General features: G+C 42.7%; 1 protein-coding gene across 5 annotated transcripts in view; it reads right to left on the bottom strand.

The window, feature by feature from the left end:
* MAN2A2 (mannosidase alpha class 2A member 2) overlaps nucleotides 1–23787 on the bottom strand; it is a 2415216-nt gene that overhangs the window by 16936 nt on the left and 2374493 nt on the right. For all 5 annotated transcript variants that reach the window (XM_044078268.1, XM_044078266.1, XM_044078269.1 and 2 more), the window contains one exon: nucleotides 2863–2973. In XM_044078268.1, coding sequence (XP_043934203.1) covers nucleotides 2863–2973 — 111 coding nt within the window. The remainder of the gene's footprint in view (nucleotides 1–2862; nucleotides 2974–23787) is intronic.

Genomic DNA, 23787 nt, shown 5'->3' with positions numbered 1-23787 from the left:
TGCAGTATACACTACAAGTACATGTTTTTTAGAAAAGCTATGAGAATCTGCACATCATCTGAGGAAAGGGAGTTGTCTGGTGCTATCATTGGAATTGAAGAAACCAAGAGGTTAATTTCAATTTGTGAAGGTCTAGGTGAGGATATCCAGATGGATGAGATGTCAGGATTCCTTCAGGTAATGTTTCAGGTGGGGAAACCAAATCTCTATGGACCAGTAAGGGGCAATGTGAATGACTTTGTCCTTGCACCAAATTGCTTTCTGTATGAACAGAGTCATGAGGGGAAGAGGGGGATAAGCATAAAGTAGCCTTGAGGTCCAAGGACTGGACACAGCATTCCTGGAGGTCAATCCCAAAACTTCTGCTCAACCTGACTGCAAGGTTGTTGAGCCACCAGTGATGTGTGTTGCTGTAAGAAACTGGTAAAAGGCCATTGTCCACTGCCGCACTCTCATGGATTCATGGCAAAGTGGATAGGATTTGGTCCTCCTTTGCTTGTTTATAGCCCTGCTGTCTGACTGAATGTTTATCACACCTTAAGAAAGCCAGTCCTGAAGCTCCTTCAATACAAGGAGGAGTGCCCTCCTTTCTAGGATGCTGATGTGAAGACAAGCTTCTGGTTCAGATCATTTACCTTGGACCATTTTCCATTTGCAATGCCCCCCAACCCAACCAAGACAGGATGCATCCATGGTCATGACTGCTACTTGTGAAGTCACTTGGAAAGGTCTTCCCGCTGATATGAATGGAGAGTGGGGCCACCACTCCAGATGGGACCATGATGGAGTTATTCATATAGGAAGAAACAAAGGGTCATATTTCTGAGAACAGTGAGATTGAAGCCACCATTGTAGAATCCTCACATGATACTACGCAAACTGAACCATGAGTACAGATGCTGCCCTTAAACCCAACTCTCTCAATACTGATTGTGCTGTACAACAGTCTGCATCTAGAAGGACTGGAACATCCTGCCTGAGAGGTAAGATCCTACTGAGTGGAAGGAAAATTTGTGGAATTGTCATGTCCAAGAGACATCCCAGAAAAAAAAAAAACTAAACAATGAGAAGGTGATTAATTTGGATCTTGTCAAATTTAGGATGATTCCAAGGGATGCACATAGCTGAAGAAGAAAATATTTCACCTGGAGGATGGATTCCTTGGATGGGTTGGCCAGGAGCTAGTCCTCTAGATATGAGAAAATCTTGAATCCCTGAAGTCGTAGATGAGCTGCTATGACTACTATGTGTTTGGTGAACACTCTGGGGGCTGTGGTGAGACCAAATGGCAGGGCCTGAAGTGGTAATGACTGGCTCCCAAACAGAAGTATATACATTTCCTGGCCCCCTTCTGAATCTTTATATGAAGGCATGCAGCCTGGAGATTTACTGAGCACATCCGTTCATTCTTCTTTACAAATGGGAAGAGATTGTATCATAACCACTTGAAAGTGGGTCTTTTCTAAGTAAGAGTTTAGGAGACTGAGGTCAAAAATGGCCTGAAGGTCCACTGTTTTCTTTGGAATAAAAAAAAAAAGGGTGAGAAGAATCCTAACCCTGCTGGTTTGGTGGGCCTTCCTGGATGGCTCTTTTTTGCAGCAGAGATAAGATCACTGACATACCGACCTTTGCCTGACTGGGTGGAACATCTCGCAATGGGAAGGAAGGAGCATGTGTAGGTTCCTACCTCTCTGTCTTGGGTGATGGAGAACCACAAGTGAGGGTAGAGGGATATGTGAATCCTGACTGACTCCAGAGTGGGAAAGTTCATAGGTTAATTGGTGTTTACTAGGCTAACAACCACAAGGGCATTTTTAAGCCTAGCCATGCTCCAAAATCTCTGACAAGTTCTGATACCCTTGATAAGTGATGCAGGGGCTTGGGCGATGAAACATTTACAAGCAGTGGCCTGGGAGATGAAACATTTACAGGCTGGGCAACCCTTCAGGGATTCTGTGGTCACCCGTTGGAAAAGGGACTCCTGAAGCCCTAGTTCTGTGGACTCCCTCAGCCTCTTGGCCTGCATTCATTAAAGTGGTCTCCTTTGCCATGGCCACCCCTTTCTGAAGCTATCTATATGTACACATGGTTTACTATCAAAATTTCGAACCATACTCCATCGACTGTACTATCGTCGGACACGGAAGTTCGAAAATGGTAATATCGATGTCAAAAAAACAATCTAGGAATGGGTTTTAACATGAATCGAGGTAGGGGAGATGTTTGTAGTTCAGAATAATACTGAACACCTACCTCGACCCATGTTAAAACCCGTTCCTAGATTGTTTTTTTGACATCGATATTACCGTTTTTTGAACTTCCGTGTTCGACGATAGTACAGTCGATGGAGTACGGTTCAAAATTTTGATAGTAAACCGTACACACACACAGTATACATACATTAACTCAGAAATCCTACAGTGGGTAGGGAAAGAACATCTTTCCTACTACCCACAATTGGGAGATCACACTCAAATTCAACACTACCATTCATCCACACTGATAGTTGCTTAAAAAAATATATATATATATATATATATATATATATATATATATATTTGGTCCGAATTTGACCAAATATAATTTTAATCGAGTCATTTGGTTTTATATATCATTGTGTGTATATATATATATATATATATATATATATATATATATATATATATATACACACACACACACACACACACACACACACACGTACACATATACATTTTATTAATTTGCTTTTTTATTTTACCCCAGGAATCAAAGCAAGCATCTGTGGTAATTGTGTAACTCCATACACCAAGTGCTCATGTAGAGGCAGTATAAAGTTTTATTGCTGTACATTTCCAGTTTCCTTATTGATCAGTATCTTACCTTCCCTTGACTTGTTGAACAGTTAAATCCAAGATTCTTGGCTTCCAGGCCACAGTCAAACCCTTTTCTGTGCAAAATAAACGCAGCCTCCAATGAAGGTAAACTGATATCCTATAAGGACAAGAAAGAAGAAAATTAATTTATTTAGTGTAATTAGCAATGGTTTTCATACCCCTGCTAATTCTTTTACTGACAGTTAACTACTGCCTAATCCTGAATGGGCAGGCATATATTCTTAAAAATTACATTAGTGCTGCTCTCTAGTTGTTTGACAAAGTGTGCTAAAATTAGAAATTAACAGCCCTGTTGCTTTCTCTAGCTATTCAGGATTAAAATATTTACTCAGGCATGATGCCACAAACAGGTAGCCTTGTAAACAGATGTCAGTTTTCAGTCATGGACCCCGACTCACCAAGAGGTAGCTCAATATAGTATCTTGACATACAGTTCGTGTATAGATTCCTGCAAGACCATGTTTGTCTTTGACTCTTACCATGGGGAATCTTATACTTCAGTACAATGTTCTACATTGCATACCTTATCTACCACTTCTGAAAAAACTATACACAACAGCAGTGAGATAAACCTGATCATCTGAGAGAATTCATAAGGCTTCAAAACCCAGTGGACAGAGTACTCACATGCAGCAGGAAAACGTAGGTTTAAACCCAAGATTACTGTAACTAGTATAACAGCTAGAGCAGCAACTGGACAAAATCCTTTGACTGCATTTTAGCTGAGCCACAGTTACTTGGCTGGCAGAAAATCAGAAGAAAATTGAAAGTTTCCATACTAGCAAGGTCTTGCACCACAATTAAAGAGCATGCACACTTCAGTGACTGTCAGTTCTTGATTCCTACTAATTTCTGGTTCCACACCACATACACTTCCACTAAACTACAAGGAACTAAGATTAGATATTAAAAATAAATCCCATCTGGCTGAGTTTGCAGTAACTCAGGTGGATGCAAATATCTGAAGGCATTTATCAAAACAGTACGATGTCTATTTATAGAAAACACATTATTTAGATATTTACATCATATAACATAGATATCTTAGTATTTATTATTTCAGATAAACTGTAGTGGAGCTAAGGGTTGTGTGTGCACCTGCAATATTACATCTTACAGAAAACATATAACTAATCAAGTTATACACTCTTCCTCAAGGAAGAGTAAACCTGTCTAGTGTACAGCAGCAATAAACAAACTCTACAATAAAAGAAAAAAATTGCTGTCCAGGACCAAGGAGGAGCAGTTGTCAGTTGGAAGCAAGCTCTCTTTTGTCTGAACAAGCAAATAAGGTCACTGGTGAAATCCTCTATGGCTAACTTTGAGTCCAAACTGGCCACATCCACTAAGGACAATCACAAGGCCTTCTTTACATATGTCTGCAATCTCAAAGGTAACACCCAAATCTGCTCTGAAATGGTGGTCCATAACACCACATACACAAATTCTGTAGATATAACCAACCTGCTAGCAGATAGATTCAGTGAAAACTTAACCCCCCCTGTCCCCCGATCAGTAAACCAGGACATCCCCAGCACCTGCCTCCCTCCCCTCATCACCATGGAGCAGGTCTTTAATACCCTCTCAAAGGCAAAAAATACAGTCTCCACGGGAGCCGACAATATCCCTGGCTGCATCCTACATGACCTCAGGCATGATCTCTCAACTCCATTAGTCACCCTATTCAACCAAAGCCTGAGCACTGGCTTCATCCCAGCTGAATGGAGGACAGCCACTGTCATCCCTCTACACAAAGGTGGATAGCCCACTGACCCAGGGAATTATTGGCCCATCAGCCTAACTAGCCTGATCTGCAAAGCCATGGAACACATTATCATGGACCTTATAAAAAAGGACACTGGCAACCTCCAAATGCTTGACCCCACACAGTTTGGTTTTGTCAAAGGGAGATCATGCCTATTAAACTGGGTCAACTTCTTCGAAACAGTCACCAAAGCATGGATGAGGGGAAGAAAGTGCACACCACCTACTTTGACCTAGCCAAAGTCTTCGACACTATTCCCCACTCGGGCATAATAGATCCATTTTCTCAAGTAGGCATCAACCCATATGTTACCAGATAAGTAGCTCACTGATAGAACCCACTCAGTCAAAACAGGGGAAGCCACCTCTAGTAGTAGACCCGTACTGAACGGTGTACCGTAAGGATTGGTCTTGGGGCCTCTACTGTTTGGGATATACTTTTCTGAGGTGCATGCCAAAACCAGTGGTATGTGGCTGGCCAAGTTTGCAGACGACTGCAAGCTGGGCATGGACTTAAATTCCCCTAGTGATGTGAACATCCTCCAAGAGGGCCTTAAATCAAACTAACGACTGGTGCTAGGAGCATGGCCTCAAACTGATTGCCAAGAAATGCATCATCCCCTTTGTGAAAAATGGCATCCCCACTAATTATCACATTAATAATAATGTACTAAGCATGTGTGAGGGACTAGGGCACTCAGGTTGATAGCAACCTGACTTTTGACCACCACGTTGCCTCCGTTGTACGGAAGGCTTTCTACATGGCCCACCTAATAAATAAGGGTACTTCATCCAGGAACAAGGAGGTCATAACATCCCTGTACTCCTCCCTTATCAGACCCATTATCGAATACAATGCCCCTTTCGGCATGTACCTTGCCAAAAACATGCAGCAGCTGGAGAGACCACAGAGGTTCCTGACCAGGAAAATCCAGGATCTCAAACACCTGTCCTACACAGATAGGCTAAAAACCCTGTCCCTCTACTCAGTCTCATATAGAATATTTAAAGGTGACCTGTATCTGGCATAAAAGGCCATCTTAGACGGAGCCTTGATAGAGTTGCTGCATATCCATAAGTCAAAATCCACTAGGGCAACCTGCACACAAGGCCTCAACCTGGTTTGTGACATTAATAGAACTTGTTGGTGGGATAGATTTGTGTCCTAGAGACACCCCATCTGTGGAATAGACTCCCTCTCCATGTTAAGCAGAGTACCCTCTAACCCTCTTTGAGAGGAACCTGGACAACTGGATGGGAAACAGAAAATACACCCCTGGGATCCACCTGTGTTCCTGCTGGACAGAAGGAAACAGGTGCTGACTTTGTGGGAATATGGGCAAAATTCTTGGCTAGGCTTATAAGGGCCTCCAGGCCAACAGCTTAGTATCATCCTATGAACCTATACCAAACTGAGGTTTACCTACAAGAATTTCTGCCTCCTAGAGTTACAGTTGACACATCCCAGGCAATGAAGAGAGGAAATGTCATATTTTTGATTTTTTGTTTTAAGGGACTCCAATAAACTGGTTAAATATCTGGATAATATTTGTAACGTTTCACAACTAATTAAATAAATAAATAGATTTATATAAAAATTTAAGGAACAGAAGGAACCTCAAAATTAGACCACAGAAATTAGGGATGAATGCCCCAAAAGAAAGGTTTCATGAAGCATGATCTATGAATTATGTATTCCTGGAATGGAACTTCAGAGTACAGTGTTTGTTAAAGATATGCACTAATAACTACATAGCCAGGGAGCAAATGACTTTTGTGAAAAATTCCTGAAAGACAAACTACAACCTATTTCCCTGGCGGCATGTCTCATCAAAACAACAGTTAAGGCCCAGAAGCCTTCAGGTGGCAAAAGACTGCAGCCAGCAATTAGGTTTATCTGAGAGTAATAACTGTTAGTAGTAAAAAAATAAATAAATACTGAGCTATATTCTTACAATAATGGACCTGCAGATGTATTCCTGTGACTAACAGTGTCGGCAACTGTGAAACTCTCTTTGCAGGAGAAGCAGCCAAACAGCTGGACTGCCTTGCTATGTTTATGAACTGTGCAGAGGCAGAAATGCAACTGTGGCATGTCAAATATACAGAAGCCATCTTCACCATTATTTCTGGCATTCAGAAACACCCCCAGATGAGTGCACTTGTTGAGGGATAGCTCAGAAACTACCTTTAGGAGGAAGCAAGTGTTTCTTACATAAATCAGTTTACATGGAAATTCAGGGAAGGATCTTAACACATGATCAGAAATTTACTGGGCAGAGATGACGGCTACCAGGAAAAGTGTCTTTCAGAATGAAGAATTCAGACATGCTGTGCTCAGTTATTCAGCTGATATGTGTGACAGCAAGTTTCCTTGACACTGATGTGCTGTTTCTTTCGTTGAGGCAACAAAGGACCCTGCACCTTTGGAGAGATGAAGGATGCTCTCCATTCCACGTCTAAAGCATCTGTGAACAGCTCCAGAGAAGAAGAGGTCATTGGTCTCACTAAACCTGTCTATTTCAGGGAGATCTTAGATGGTATTTCTGTTCATGAAGTTCAAGTCCCAAAGTATTGATGAATTATTTACAGGGAACAAGACATGAAATCTTCTCTTTAGGCACTACTTTATCAGTCTATGCTATGCAAGAGTCTTGTCCTCTACCAGATCATACTATGTCAAAATGGCTGACATTTGAATCTTAAGAGTAAATAACTGTGGCCTAATTAAAAACATACCAGTGGAGGCCCAAAGAAACTTGAAGATTTACAATTTGATGAGGAGGAGGATACCTCAGTCTTGGAGAACTGTTTCCACTTCACCTTGAAGATGGCCTAAGTCGAAAGCTTCCCCGCACCCTCTGAAACCTCTGACAGCTCAACAGAGAGCATGCATGGATGAATAGAAATGACTGCCGTAGCCATTGTTTCATGTGGTGTTGATGATCTTGAAATGACACGAAATCCCTTAGCAGGTGGGCCATAGTTACTGAAGAGGCTAAAGACCTAGAACAAACCAGAGGCTAAAATTCAAAAGACCTAGAACAAAGCTCTTTTGAACCACTGTGGGTGACGAGAATTCATGAAACTTTCACCAGCAGTCAAAGAATAAGGAGAAAGTGCACTGAAAGCTTCTTTCTCTACAGTATCAAGATAGAACAATTATGTACAAGATACTACCGATAACAACAGGACTTCAGGGACAACTCATTGACCACTTTAGGCATAAAGGATGGGTTAGTCTGTAGGGTTATATCCTACCCTTGTGGAAGATTAAAAAGGGTGCAGTGACCATGAAGGCCTGGAGCTCTGACACTCTCCTGGCTGATGTCAGGGCCACCAAAAGCACAGCTTTCCAAGTGCAGTACTTTAGAGAGGTTGTAGCTGCTGTCTCAAATGGGGCAATGGTGAGCTTCTCTAACACATAGTTCAAGTCCCAGGGCAGTGGAACTGGCCTCCCGGGGGTGAGATGTAGAAATCATTTCCAGGAATAGCATCACTTGAAGTCTAGAAGCAAGTGGAGAGTCAAGAGGCAGAAAGCAGAATTAGCAGCAAGGTGGGCCTTAACAGAGGAATATGCCAATCCTAACTGCAACAATTCACACAGATAAGACAGCACTAAGGGGACTTCTTCTTGAAATGGGTCTAGCTGTCTTTTTAGTCACCAAATGGAGAACCTTTTCCATCTGGACAGATAGGATCTCCTAGTACTGGGTTTCCTGGCCTCCTGCAGGACATTTAGAAAATCCTCAGTGTAAAGGTGTCCGAAAGGGATCAAAACTCTATCAGCCACAGGGTTAGTCTCACAGATTCCAAGTGGGGATGGATTAAGGATCCCTTGTCCTGTGAGAGTAGGTCCACTCTGTGAGGTAACTTGTGATGATTCCCCCTGGCTACATGCAGGAGGAGAGGGAACCAGTGCTGCCTTGGCCAAAAGGATCACCAACAAGATTTTTGGTTTGTCCTGCTGAATTTTCATTAGGAATTTTTGTAAGAGTGGGAAGGGGGGAATGCATACAGAAACATCCCCTTCCATGAGATAGAGAAGGCATCTGTCACTCTTGCTAGGGGGGCTGAGTGCCCTGGTACAAAACTGTGGAAGTTGTCTGTTCTGAGAGGAGGCAAACAGGTCTATTTGTGGTGTACCCCACCTGTGGACTATGTCCAGAAATAAATTCCTGTGTAGCATCCATTCATGGCATTGTGACATGGACCTGCTCAAGATGTTTCCCTGAGTGTTCTGAGCTGAGGGGATATAGACAGCCTGCAGAATGACTCCATGCTGGACCACCAATTCCCAGGCCTGGAGTGCAAGTCTGCATAGCAAGTATGATCTCCCCCCCATTTGTTCACATAACAAAGAACAGTAGTGTTGTCTGTGAACAACTTCGGGGGTCCTTGCTTCAGAATATCTTGGAAGGCCCTCGGTGCAAAGATGAGAGCCCTCATCTCTCCGATGTTGATGTGTTCCCTCTTGAAGGGGCTGTGCACGTGACTTGCACCTTCAAGCAGCCCATAGCAGCTCCCCAACCCAGGTCTGAATCATCTGTGTACACTTCCTGGACTCCAGTTAGCGGTTGTAAGGGGAGTCCTGGGTTAAGAGAGACTTGATCCACCCACCAAAGGATCTCCTTCCTTAGGCATAATAAGAAGGGAATGCTGTGGTCCAAGGGATAGGAGTGTTGGGTCCATGTGGACCTCAGGTACTACTGAAGTTTCCTCATGTGGAGTCTTGCCAGTAGCAACATGGGAAATGTAGAAGCCATATGCCCTAAGAGTCTGAGGTATTCCCTTGCTGCCATTGCAAGGGCGTGGGTGACAGACAACTGGTATTCCTTCATTGTAGAAGCCATATGCCCTAAGAATCTGAGATACTCCCTTGCTGCCATTGCAGGGGCATGGATGACAGACAACAGGTATTCCTTCAGGATTTCCACCTTTTAGGGTGGGAGGAATGCCATCATAATGTCTGTCCTGATTATGGACCCCCAGGAAGACTTGATCTTGGGAGGGGTTTAGACTGGATTTAGGGAAGTTGATGGTGAAACTCAGAGACTGCAGAACAGAAATTACTATCTGGAGATGGTTCTGGAAGGTACTGTAACCATCTGCATGGATCAGGAGGTCATCCAGGTATGGGAAAATCTATATCCTTAGGACTCGGCAATAGGCTACTACTGGAGCCAGACACCTGGTGAATACTCTTGGAGCAGTAGATAGTCCAAAAGGTAAAGCAGAGAATTGAAAATGTGAGAAACCTATTTACAAACGTAAGTACTTCCTGTATTTGGGCTGGATGGGGATATGCAAGTAGACTTCTTTGATGTCCAAGGTGGTCAAAAATGCTTGAGGCATTAGCAATGGAAATAGAGTCTGAAGCATGAGCATGCAGAAAGTGGGTACTTGAAGAAAAAGGTTGAGGTGAGAGAGATCCAGGATGGGTCTCCATGGGCCGTCCTTTCTTGGGACTAGGAAAAGTCTGGAGTAAAAGCCCCTTCCCTTTTCTGACACAGGGACTAGTTGGATAGTCCCTTGAGAGAAGAGGCTGTCTAAGACTGGTTGTAATAGAGGCAGCTGGTCCTTTGGTGGTTGTGGAATGCCTCTTAAGAGTGGAGAAATGGCTCAAATCATAAAGTAACCTTTTTCTATGACTAACAAGAACCACTTGTCTGACGTAATGTTTTGCAGAAAGGGAGACAGTGAGAGAGTCTCTGGGAAAAGGGTATAGGATCTAGAAGGGGAGGAGGAGGAGGCAGGTAGTCACAGACTACCTGCCTTGTCCCAAAACGGAGGTTTCTGGGTTGGTGTCTGAGTAGGCCTGGAAGGTAATTGGGTCTTAGTAGGGCAATTTCTGTGGAATTTAGGAAATGTTGACACAAATAAATGTTTCAAGTCCTGTAGCGCTTTCTCCTTCTGTTGAAGGGTTTTGAAAAGTTCTGCCACTTGTGCCCACAAGGAAGTATTGTCCAGGGGAGCATCTAGAAGTTTAGCCCCAATGTCGTCAGGTAGAGGTTGGAGCCTCAACCAAGAGCACTTTCTGAGCGCTGCAGCAGAAGCTGCAGATCTGGCAGAGGCCTGTGAAGCATCATAACTGCATTTGATTGAGTGTCTGTCACTTGTGAGGACAAGGAGATCAGGTTAGAGATTTGTGACTCAGTGGCTGAATCAGGGAAATCAGCCAATAGCTTTGAAGCCTGAGTCAAAAGGGCCAGAGAGTATATAGACATGTGTGTCTGGTAGTTGATGGCCCTAAATGCCAAACTGGCAGAGGTGTACACCTTCCTGACAATTCTCTCCATAGTTTTGCTGTCCTTATCAACAGGAAGGATAGAGGTAGAGGGTAGCAGTCTGGAGGGTTTGCCTGCAGAGACAGAAATGGTACCAGGATCTGCAACAGAACATTTTATTAGAAATTTCACCCTTTATAAAAATCTGTCAGGCCTTCCAGGAGCAGGGGGTTAGGATTCAGGATTTTTAGAAGTTGCAGAAAAGGCATCTAAGAAAGTTAGTAGAGCTAGTGAAATGGCAGAAGGTGGAAGGGTATCTATTTGTAGGAGTTTGTAATACCTCTTTTGAACTTCAGACATTTCTGTGGAGTCCCATTTGAAAAACTCTCTCATCTGAGAGATGGTTTCTCCAAAGGTAAGGTCCTCCCCAGGGGAATCCAACAGCAGAGTCCTACTCTGGGGAGGAATACCCTAGAGGGGAAGGCATTTGTAAAGCATAAGACAGACAATCCTCTGAAGAGTCTTCGGCCCATACTGTAAGAGGTCCTGCAGTCTGAGGCCTAAGGCTGATAACAAGAGGAGCAGCTGGAGGAGCAGCAGCCATGGAAAGCTTAAGAGCCATAAAGGCATTGAACAAACACTGAGAGAAAGCTTGCCAATCAGGCATTCTCTCAAGAGGTGAGGTCACATGTTTGGTTTTCGATTTCTTTTTTGAAGAAGAAAAAGGCCTGGAGGGCATAGGCCCTAAGAAAGGCTTAGGTTCAGAAGCCTCACTAATGGTGGAAGGACCAGTCTGGACGTCTGCAGCGAGCCAAGGTTCCCTATCATCATCGGTGTCCAGCGTCTGGGTTACCTCAGTGGACATGCTTTCAAACCTTGGTTTTGCGGCCTCGGAATGGTACCAGCTATACCAGAGTCGGGTGGTTCTGTACATTCCTCCAGGCGTATCTTGACCATAAGGAGAATGTCGGGTGGAAGAGGTGCAGCAGTAGGCTCAGCCTGGTAACTTTGACCTTCTTTTTCGGTGGCTTAACGGTATGGCTGGATGGCCCATCACAAGAGCGAGATGTTTGAAGTACTGGCTCTCTAGATAGATACTAACAGTGTGCAGATGGCTGAAAAGAGTCTTTGGGACAAAGGCCTGACAAATCTCGCAGGACCTATGGTTGTGGTTGGGCCCTAGGTAAAACAGACACAGGTTTTGGGCGTCTTTATGTGGGATCTGACATCCACACCTACAGTTTCCTTTTCTGGATGATATGAACTTGGGCAGGCATACAGTGACTAAAAAAAAGGAACAAGAAAAAGGTCCCAACCGGGTACTTATCTTTAAATCACAGGATTCAATGGCAGATGAGCAGAAGTCTGACTGGTGGCAGAGAAGTTCTGAAGAAGGTATGTGCAGACATCGGTTTTATGGCCCACACACCCTATGGCCAACATCAGACATCCCAGATACCTTGTAGTTACTAAAGCATTTGTACGCTGTCCAGACATTCAGGGCGCTAGGTGGAGGCTAACCCCAAAGGTTATGAATACTGCAACATGAGAACAGAAGGACATCTGGTAATGACTGGGTCCCAGCCAGAAATGAAGATGTCTTCTGGATCACCTGACTAGTTTGATATGGTAGTGCACATCCTGTATACAGCACATCCAACTGTCCTTGTGTAGAAAGGGTGGAATGGACTACACTGTGATCATTCGGAACTTTGCCTTCTTTATGTACTGATTTAAGTTGTTTAGATCCAAAATGGGACTGGGATCCCATTTTCTTTGGCAAAAAAAAGAAATGTGAATAAGTTCCTGATCTGGAGGGACCTTTAGGATGACTCTTTTGTCTAGCAGTTTTGGATTTCTTGTGCTGATGCTTTCCCCTGACTGGATGGAACGTTGGGAAGTTTCTTCCTTTTGCGAGATGGAAGAAGGGAAAATGGTATGTAGTAATAACCCCTGGATATTATGGTCAGTACCCATGTATTTTGTATTTTACTTGCCCAGGCATCTGGGTGCAAAGACAAACGACCCCCAACTGCCTCCAGATTTGGACAGTCACGCAGCTCTTCAGGAGTGCTGAAAGGACCTATCTGAAAAGGAAACTCTAAAGCCCTGATTCTGTCAACCTCCTCTATCTCTAGGGTGATGTTTACCATTGAAATTTCCTCTTCTGCCTCTGGAAGAATTGTCACAATGTGGATGTTGGAAAGGCCTCTGAGATTTCAAGAACCACATCTTCTTGCCACCGCTCTGATTTCAAGAAAAGGTTTATTCGTGGGTAGAAAACTTGATTCCTATAGCAGACAGATTCTTTGCATCTTGTTCACTGATGGTAAGCATCTCTTTCACTGATGGCCCAAACAAAGAAGTGCCATCAAATGGGGCATTAATAAAAGTCATCTTAAAAGGTTCTGCAAAGTTGCAAAGCCACATCCAGGCATGTGAGGGATCAACTTCATTGAAGTACTGTATATAGACAAAAGAGTGGCCAGTTGAGAGGATATCCATTTGAAATCCTCAGCAGAAATGGATACTGAGAGAGTATTCAAAAGCTCTTTGGTGAAATCTCTCTGAAGTCGAGTAATATGTGCCATGTAATTTAGTGACCATAAGGCAAAGATACCCAAGACAAATAATCACTTTCCAAATTTGCCCAATGCTCTAGATTCTCTGTTAGACAGATGAGCAGCACAGCTGTGTTCCTGCAGCTCTTCTTGGTGGCTGCTGCCACCACAACAGCATCAACAGGGACCCCTTTGCTCCAGTGCAGTCCTTCTCTTGGGGAGGGTACCAAAAACCTGTCGGATATTTTAGGAATGGGTTTGACAGTATCTGGCTTCTTTCAAGGGCAAATAAATCAATAAGTTCATCTGCTGGGGGGGTAACACAAGACGTAGAGTGACCAGAACCAAAAGCCTCCAAAAACACTGATTATTCTTGTGAGGGTTTTTGGGAAGACCAGTCACCTTTCTGTTGCAGGATCTCTAGAAAATCTCCAAAAGGAGATGACATCTGATGGTGATCTGGGGGACCCTTCTCTTTCATCAAAATCGGTATCTTCCATGACAGACTCCAATGGTGAGTCAATGTGTCTCCTTTTACACTTCATCTTCTGATGTACCTCCACTGTGGGGTGTTCATGTGATGTTGTGGAAGAGAGAGGAAATTCCCCTAAAATAAATGGCTGTCCCTGTAAAACAGACCTGAGTGACTCATAGCTAGGAACCCTTGGGGGAAGGGAGTAGGATCTGAGGCATGAAAGGGTGGTTCTCTGTGGACTGAAAAAGCCCTTTCCACCATCTTGAAAGAAGATGGACCTAGAGAGACCCTGATCCACTTCCTTGGAGATGAAACTCCTGACAAAGGTCTAGACCTTCCTTGGATCCAGGCGAAGGGGGTGGAATTAGATCCGAACAGTCCAGGGCCAAGGCTCCAAAAGAAATGGATGGAGCCAAAAAAATCAGAGTCGAGCCTATCCCCTCAGACCCAGCGCTGACACTTTGACTCTGAGACACATTCTGACCCAATGGTACCACAGCAGGACTAGCGAAGGATATAGTCAAAGTGGAGGAAGACGCTATCCTTGTATCTGACACTGGATCTCTCCAGGATTTCAGATCTAGGGGCTCTGACACCACAGAACTGATTGGAGAAGGAGAGAAAATAGTTTTAAAAGATGTTAGCATGCTCACAAATCTGGTAGGGAAAGAGTTGGCAAGAACCTCATCTGAAAAGTACTAACAGATATATCCTTTACTAGGTATAGTCCCCTCCTCTACTGCTCCCTCCCTGAAATGCGCACTATGATAGAAGAACCCTGTGCAAGTAAAAAAATAAAAGAAAATTCTCTGCTAGTCCCTACATACTAAAAGAGCGGCAAGGTTACTATCTATCTGGTTTTCACTTAAAAACTTGCCGAACTGGGTCTAAAGCACTGCCAGTCAGTCCCTAAAGTCCTTTAAATTTAATACTTTCCCTTAAAATCGGCTAACTGAAAGAATATGTACTAAAAGAAACTAAACATCCCTTAAAGCTGTAACCTTGTAAGCAAAAATTCTTACCTTGCAAGCTAAGGCTCTAGCTATCTTGTGGGCTGGCTAAAGACCCGCTATGCTCGGGCTCACTCCGAGCCTCACCCTGCCCCCATATCCCACTCACCCCAGTACTGCTAAATTTATACTTATATGGTCACACCCCTTTTCTTTACATTCAACTACCATCTCACACATCATCAAAGGTCACTCCCCTCCTAAACCCAGTCTTCTCCTTCTCTTTTTACAATACTATTTTCAAACTATAGTCCTTTATAATGTATCACCTACCTACGAAAGTATCACTACTTAAGTAAACAAACTTTACAACAAAAGGAAGAAACTTTTTCAGAAAAGAGGAAAATCCCAGGATGCAAAAAACTCCCTTACTAGCCTCAGTAAGAAACTGAGATGCCTCATAAAATCCTCCAAAGCTAGTTACGAAAATAAAATTGCCAAAGATTCCAAAGACAACCACAAAGCATTCTATAACTATGTCAAGAATCTAAATGGCAATGCTCAGATCTGCTCTGAGCTAAAACAGAATGGCATTAAATATACTGATCCGAAGGATATTGCCAATATCCTGGCAGATCGATTCAGTGCCTTCACCCCCCCTCTCACCCCCTAAATGGCCCATCTCAATACCGGAAGATTGCCAAATTCCAGTAATAACGGCCACACAGGTACAAAACGCACTCTCTAAAGCCAAGAATACAGCATCCATGGGACCAGATGACATCCCAGGCTGTGTACTACATGAACTACAATATGAACTGGCACCTCACCTAAGTGTCATGTTTAATCATAGCCTCACCTCAGGTTTCGTGCCCACTGAGTGACGCAGAGCTACAGTTATCCCAATCCACAAGGGGGGATCCACCTTGGATCCCGGAAACTTCCGTCCCATCAGTCTGACAAGCCTTATCTGTAAGGCCATGGAGCGTATTATCATGGAACTTATAAACAAAGACATTGGCAACCTTCAAACACTGGACCCCACCCAGTTTGGGTTTGTGAAGGGCCAATCTTGTCTCCTGAACCTGATTAACTTCTTTGAATCAGTCTCCAGAGCCATGGACAAGGGTAAGGTGGTCCAAACAGCCTATCTAGACCTTGCCAAGGCCTTTGACACCATCCCCCACTCTGGAATCATAGATAAACTTACTAAGTTGGGCATTAATCCCTATGTCACCCAATGGGTTGCTAAATGGCTTACTGATAGAATCCACACTGTAAAAGTAGCCGACTCCAAATCCAGCTCCAGACAAGTGACAAGTGGAGTACCTCAGGGTTCAGTCCTGGGGCCGCTCTTGTTTGACATCTACTTCTCTGAAGTACAGGTCAACACTAAGGGACTCTGGCTAACAAAGTTTGTAGATGACTGCAAACTGGGAGCCATTATTGAATCCCCAAATGATGTGGATACTCTACAAAAGGGCCTTACAGAAACAGATGCTTGGTGCCAGAGCCATGGGCTCAAGCTCAATGCCAAGAAATGTACTGTTATCCCCTTTGGGAAAAAACATGTATCCATGAATTACCATATAGGTGGCAGTACACTAAACACAGAAAGTGTGATAAGAGACTTAGGGACACAGGTGGACAGTGGTCTCACCTTCGATAACCACATTGCCACAACAGTCAGGAAATCCTTCTATGTGGCACACCTCATCACAAAGGGCTTTTCATCCAGAAAAAAGGAGGTCATTGTCCCATTGTACTCATCCCTCATTAGACCCATTATAGAATACAACGCCCCATTTGGTATGTACCTCTCAAGACATCTGCAACAACTGGAAAGGCCTCAGAAATACCTCACTAAAAGAATCACAGGCCTAAAGCAGATGCCCTACGCTGACCACTTTAAAAAACTCCAGCTATACTCTGTCACATATCGTCTACTCAGAGGCGATCTCTGCTTAACATACAAGGCCATGTCAAACCCAGAGCTGTTGGACATGCTACACTTAAAGAAATCCTAATCCCTCAGAGCTACACGCTCCAGGGATCTAAACCTTGTCATCACAATAAACAAAACATGCTGGAGGGATAGGTTCCTGACCCAGAGACTCCCCAGACTCTGGAATAGATTGCCCATACATGTCAAGCAGAGTGCCTCTTTGGACCTCTTCAACAGGAACCTTGACGATTGGATGGGAGAAAGGAAATTCACCCCAGGGATCACGTCAGTCGCCCTGCTAGACAGGGGTCCAGGAAAGTAAATAATGTGGGAAGAAATAGCCAGGGAATTGTTATGACTAGGCTTGTATAGGCCCTAGGGCTGATAGCCTAGTACCAACCTATGAACCTATGAACCTATGAAAAAGCCACTACTCTTTTGCCTACTACCTTCTAATGCTCACTCTATACCTCTATACCACTTCTGAAAATCAGTACTATCTAGGATTCCACTACCCAAAGTACCAAACCTCTACATCAAAACTTTCTTATCCAGTACCTCATTTAACCATCCCCCTCTTATCTGACTCCTCTTCTCTTGTATCCTGTCACCCTATTAGATTCAAAAATTTCAACCCCAAAACCAAACACTATCAAAAACTAATAAATAAACTGCTAAAACTCTTACTCAGTCTACATTATAACCTATTAACTGATGGAGACATTCATCCAAACCCTGACCCAACCACTGCTGTGGACACTGACTCCCAAGCTTTCAATCCCAAGAGTACTATACCACTAAGCAGGCCCCCTAGTTCACTCCTAGCCTTTCACCTAAATATCAGAAGTATAAACAAAGTCCACAACCTACATGCCCTCTTAGATGTCCATTCCCCAGATATACTCTGTCTCACTGAAACCTGGTTAAAGCCCACAACTAAAGACAATGAGGCTCTGCCTCCAGGATATAACATAATAAGAACTGACCGCTGTACTAGAAAGGGAGGTGGAGGAGCTGTAATGTATAAAAATACACTAAAAGTTACTACAGAACCCCTTCCACCACCCAGTGTTGATAAAGCAGAAATTATTCATACCAAACTACAATTTAACAAAAACAAATATATAAATGTTGCCTGCATCTATATTCCCCCAAGCAATAACACCACCATCCTAGAAGACATACTCCACTGGTTAACCAACAACCACCCCCAGGAAACCATTGTGCTTGGACATTTCAATTTAGACTGGAACTCATACTCCTTAGAATCCCCTTCCAGCCATATAAATCTATATGGGCTGACACAAATTATATCCTCCCCCACTAGGATCAGTAAACCCAATAAAAACAAAACATCTTAGACTGGATACTTATCAATAATCATCCACATATGTATAAAGGTGGGATCCTCCCTGATGACCTCAGTGATTACTCTCTAACTTATATCATCAGACATAAAACTGATGATCACCATCATCCCACTCACAAAACAGTTAGAAACAATAAGAACTTCAATCCTGCCAACTTCCAAAATGAACTAAAAGCATGTAACTGGTCAATCCTAATACAGCTGCCACTTGATGAAGCAGTAGTATTCTTTAATACTAAAATTCTTGCCATACTTGACTCACATGCCCCCGCATATACCATTAGAACTAAAACAAAAACTGCACCATGGCTTATAAAGGATATCAAAGCAAAGATCAAACTTAGAAATAAAATATGGGCCACCTGGCATGACACCAAAGCCCCTCTAGACCATCTGCGATATCGGCAGCTTCATAATGACACAAATAAAATCCATTCTGCTAGACAAAAAAAAAACTACTATTATAATCTTCAACAAATACATCAAAATAAACCTCAAAAGTTTTGAGCAGGTATAAATAAACTCCATCCAGGACAATCCACCACTCCTACCCCTTCCACTTCTACCCATAAATCTCCAGAAGAGATTGCCAACACCTTTAACAGCTTTTTTACTGAGACTGTCCAGACCCTTGCTAGTCAGCAAACACCCACAAGCACTAATTCTATCATAACCTCACCCACTACTCACCTCCCCTTAAGTTTACAACCAGTCCCTATCTCACTTATCTGATCCCTGCTTAAAAATTAAAACTGACCACCCTATCTGCAGATTTTCTACTATCATAGCTTATCCAGTCTCAATCTCGATCAACAGAACCATATCTGAAGCCTTCATCCCCTCCATTTGGAAAACTTCCCATGCCATACCACGCCACAAAGGTGGCAATCCACAGAACTATCAGATTATAGACCCACTGCCATACTTTCACCACTGGCCAAAATAATGGTGAAATGTATTCATAAACAACTCTTGCACTATCTCATACACAACAATCTGCTGGCTAACTCTCAGTATGGCATTAGTCCACACCATAGTACCTCCTCTCTTTCTCCAATGTCATAAATCATAACCGTAACAACAAACAACTACCTCAGCCCTATTCCTTGACCTATCCAACGCCTTTGATATGGTCAAACACCAAATACTCACTGCCACTTTGAAATCCATTTCCTTGAATAACCATGCCATTCAATGGTTTCAATCCTACCTGAATGGCAGGCAACAGGCTGTCCTATGGGAGTGAAATGTATGTACTCTACTACTCCTCACCCTTGGGGTTGCACAGGGCTCTATCTTAGGACCTCTTCTCTTTTCAGTCTTTATTAATGACCTTTACTCTGCCATTCCAGATGCTACATGCATATGAAACACAGATGATTTCATGTTGATCTGCTCAGCCTCCACCTCATCTGACCTAGATTCGCTATCCCAGAAAACATTTAACACAGTTGAGAACTGGCTCTCATGCAGTCATTTGCTCTTGAACCCTAAAAAAAACAAAGTACTTCTTTTCTCCCCCACTCACAGGTCAACACCACTTTCCTTTACGATTTCCTTTAATAATGAAACTGTTATTTCCCCAGATAACCATACTAAACTCTTAGTGGTAACTATTGATAATAACCTTAAATTTGACGTACAAATCAATCAGACCATTAAAACCATTAATAAAAAACTGGGCTCCCTAGATGAAAATAAACCTTTCCTTACCCCACTAGCAAGGACTGCCATTGCCTGCACTCATCTTCTCTCCACCATTTTCTATGCCTCCTCCATTCTCACTAACTTGAACAACTCTGAACTCTGCAAACTCTCAAGCTGTTATAATCACATTGCTAGATTTGCCACTGGCTCTACTTATAGAACTCCCCACTGTCAAAACCTTAAACCTCTAGGATGGCTAGACTTGACTAGCTGACTTCAGTACAATCAACTTGTAGTAGCCCACAAAATTCTCAACCAACCAGATAATACCCCTGCACTTAAAAACATCATTTATCCCTACAGGAACACTAGGCCACTGCAATCTTCTAACAAACTACTAATTTAAACACTCAAAACTAGCAACTCAGCTGGTGACTCCTTGTTTTCTAACTCAGTAGGCAAAATTTGGAATTCACTTTCAGCTGATCTAACACTAGAACCATCACTAAACTAATTCAAGAAAAATCTCAAACAGTATTTCATGACACACTGGCTTTGCCCCTGCCAGAATCCAAACTAACGCCTCCCATACTATAGTATACGAAACGGTATTGTAAGGAATACCTAGCTGCATCTATCTGATTGTCTGTAACCATATAAGATTCAGCTATGTCTGACAAGAATTGCTTTTAATGTTCATGTTTAATTTCCATGTAATGTTTTAATGTTTAGAGCTTTTCTCCCCAGGCCTCCGCTGATAATCGGCATGTATCCAGTCAGACTATCCCAGTCAACAAATGTAAAATAAATAAATAAATATCTGAGCTCTGAGAAACATGCACATCATCTTATCCATGCCTGCTTCCGAAAAGCTCCTGGAGGATCTAGAGGAGGAAGTGGAAGGAGGCCTTGAGTGCTTTTTTGGGATTTGAAGCAACCTTTAAGGTGAGGTAGGTGATATTGGCTTTACTGTATACTCCAGAGTAACACTCCTATAAACAGAGCCCTGCTTAGGATTCAAGGGAGTCACTGTTGGACAAATGATAATTACAGAAGTCTTAGGATCCAAAGTCTTTGGATCTGATTTAAGACGCTTTAAGATCCAACAGCATAGGATCGATAATTTCTTAGTCTTTTTGGAAGTCTCCAAGGTAGTGCTGAGGGACTTCAGAGAGGAGTGCTTCCTATGCTCCAAAGGAGCTGACTTGCTATATTTGGAATAGGTTTGAACCCCTGAAATGGAAGTGGAAGGCAGAAGACCTCTTAGGATCAGTTTATTGTGTTGAACTGCTAAAGCCATAGGGTTGAAAGTGGAGCATGTTTTGCATGCCATATCTAAGTGATCAGCCCCTAGACAATACATGTACTTCTTGTGGGCTTCCAAAGTCAGAATTTTATGCCCATAAGAAGTGTACTTTTTGAAACCTGCAGATTTTTCTGACATCACTATGAAGAACCTGGGTCTATATTACCACATCGAAAAAGCCGTTAATCAAATGGCTTTATAATCGAAAATGCCGACAAAAGAACTGTGTATTGTGAGACCAAAGTACAGTGAAGATCAGAAAAGTTGCTCTTTCCTTAGTGTAGTGCGATCTCGGAGGGTGGCCTAATGGTTAAGGTATTTGCCTTACAAACACAAGGTGCAGGGTTTGAGTAGCACAAGGGATAATTGGTCAGGCTTAAAATGGCTTGCAAGAGCAGTCAGCCTAGTACTAACCTATGAACCTATGAATTATCGGGGGGGCATCCCGCCACAAAAGCAAGTTTTATTAACCGCATTTTCAGTTATAAAGATGTTCGATTAACAGCTTTTTTAATGTGGTAATATAGACCCGAAGAACCCCACATCGTCTTAAAGAAAACATTTATACTCACTATTACAAAGAAAAAAAAAAAAAAAGAAAGTAAAAACAGATAATACACACACACACATATATATATATATATATATATATATATATATATATATATACATATATTATTTACTTATTTATTCATTTATTATTTTACAGAAACAGAAAAAAAAAGTTTGCTACCAACTATGGTAAACAAGAAAATACTCTAAAATACAGGTAAGAGAGATTACCAGCAATTGTAAACAAATACTTTCTAAAAAAGGTATAAAGCAGAAAGGGAAAGAAAACACCCTAATGCCAGCAAGATAAACTTAAAGGGAGGATAGAGTAATATGTAAAGAAGAAACAGAAAATACCAATAAAAGTTTTATAACTCACTAGGCCAATAACAGCTCAAGAGCTTGTTAACCTGCATCTGTTTGCAATGGAGGTAAACAAGATCTGAGGCTTTGTTGATGAAATAGAGCAATATGGGTAGATAGAGGAGCTTGAAAGCTGGATCTTAAGTCTGAAATAAGTGGCCGAGTTGGATCTGAAAATTGGAACTGAACTCATATGTTGAGGAAGAATGAAAAGGACAACATGAGATCAAAGGGACGGGCTTCGAGGAGCTGGTTCAAATGAATCCACCATAGAAGATATCTTCTGCAAGCTTGCATAATCTTGACTGGCTTGGATAACTGATATTGGAGAATAGAGCACTGAATCTACAGAGTCCATTAAAAAATTCTCATATGGAACCTGGGCAGTGGAACAAGGGTGATAGCTGCTGCTATGGAACCCAAAGCCTGTAGTATCAGTTGGGCTGGAAGAGATGAATTCTGGATCACTTTCTTGACTTGGGACTGCAGTGTGTTTATTTAAGTGGAGGGAAGAGAGGCTATCTACTGACTGTGTCCAAATGAGCACTTACAAACTACAGAGTCTGGGTAGATGTGAGCTGAGATTTGTTGTAATTGACTGTTATTCCTAGATGAGAACACAACTGGAGCAAGTAGTCCCTGCCCTGAAGAAGTTGAAGCCTGGTTGGGATAGTTAGCAGCCAGTCTTCTAGACATGGAAACACCCTGAATCCCAGCAGTCTCAAGTGAGCTGCTACCATTGTCATGTATTTGGAGAACACCCTGGGGGCTGTGGTGAGACCAAAAGGTAATGCTCTGAACTAGTAATGACTGTCTCACAGCCAGAAGTGTAGGTATCTACTGGAGTGACTGTTCATTTTGATGTGACAGTATGCATCTTTTTGCAACATAGGTAAATGGACTGCACTGTGACCATCCATAACTCTGTACACTGAAAAAACTGGTTTAACTTGATGACATCCAGAATTGGCATGAAGTTGCCTATCTTTTCTGGTGCTGAGAAGAATCTTGAGTAAGTTCTAGACCATCTCTGGTCTGGGGGTACCTCTTGGATGACTTTTTTTTCTAGCAGCTATTTTATTTCTAGGGTTCCTGCTTCCCTCTGACTGGGTAGAACATCAAGGATTTTCTTCATATGTGTGGGGGGAGCTAGGGAAAATGGTATGGTATGGTATAACCTCTGGATATAATTCTCTTCATCCACAAATCTTTTGTGATAGGTAGCCAGGCTCTCTGGTGCAAGGATAAATGACCCCTAAATGCCTCCTGAGAGGGACAGTTATGCCTCCTTTCAGGAACTCTGGTAGAGCCTGAGAAAGAATCTCTACAGCCCTGGTTCTGTGGACCATCACTGCCATGAGAACAGCTTCTTACATTTGAGTTCCCCCACTGCCTCTGGGGGAAGTCTTTGTGAATCCTGGAAAGAGCCCTGGATCTTCTTAAGCAACATCTTTCTGTCACCTCGCATGTTTCTAGAGAAGGGCTTTTAAGAGTGTGTCATTAATCTTGGGGGCCAAACAGAAAAGATCTGTCAAATGGTGCATTGACAAACGAAGACTTAAATAGTTCCACAAAATCACATAAGTGCATCTAGACATATCTCCTGATGGCTATGCCTGAACCTGCAGTCTGTGAGGTACCTTCCACAGTATGGGAGATCAATCTCATGGACACATCTGAGATAGACTGGAGGGTGGCCAGCTGAGAGGAGAGTCTGTTTCCAACTTCGGAGGACATGAACTCAGAAAGAAA

This window comes from Protopterus annectens, chromosome 7.part0 (genome assembly GCF_019279795.1).
Source record: "Protopterus annectens isolate FY-2018-M chromosome 7.part0, PAN1.0, whole genome shotgun sequence".
Lineage (NCBI taxonomy): Eukaryota > Metazoa > Chordata > Ceratodontiformes > Protopteridae > Protopterus > Protopterus annectens.
Note: the sequence above shows the minus strand (reverse complement) of the source record. Positions and strands in the feature narration are given on the sequence as shown.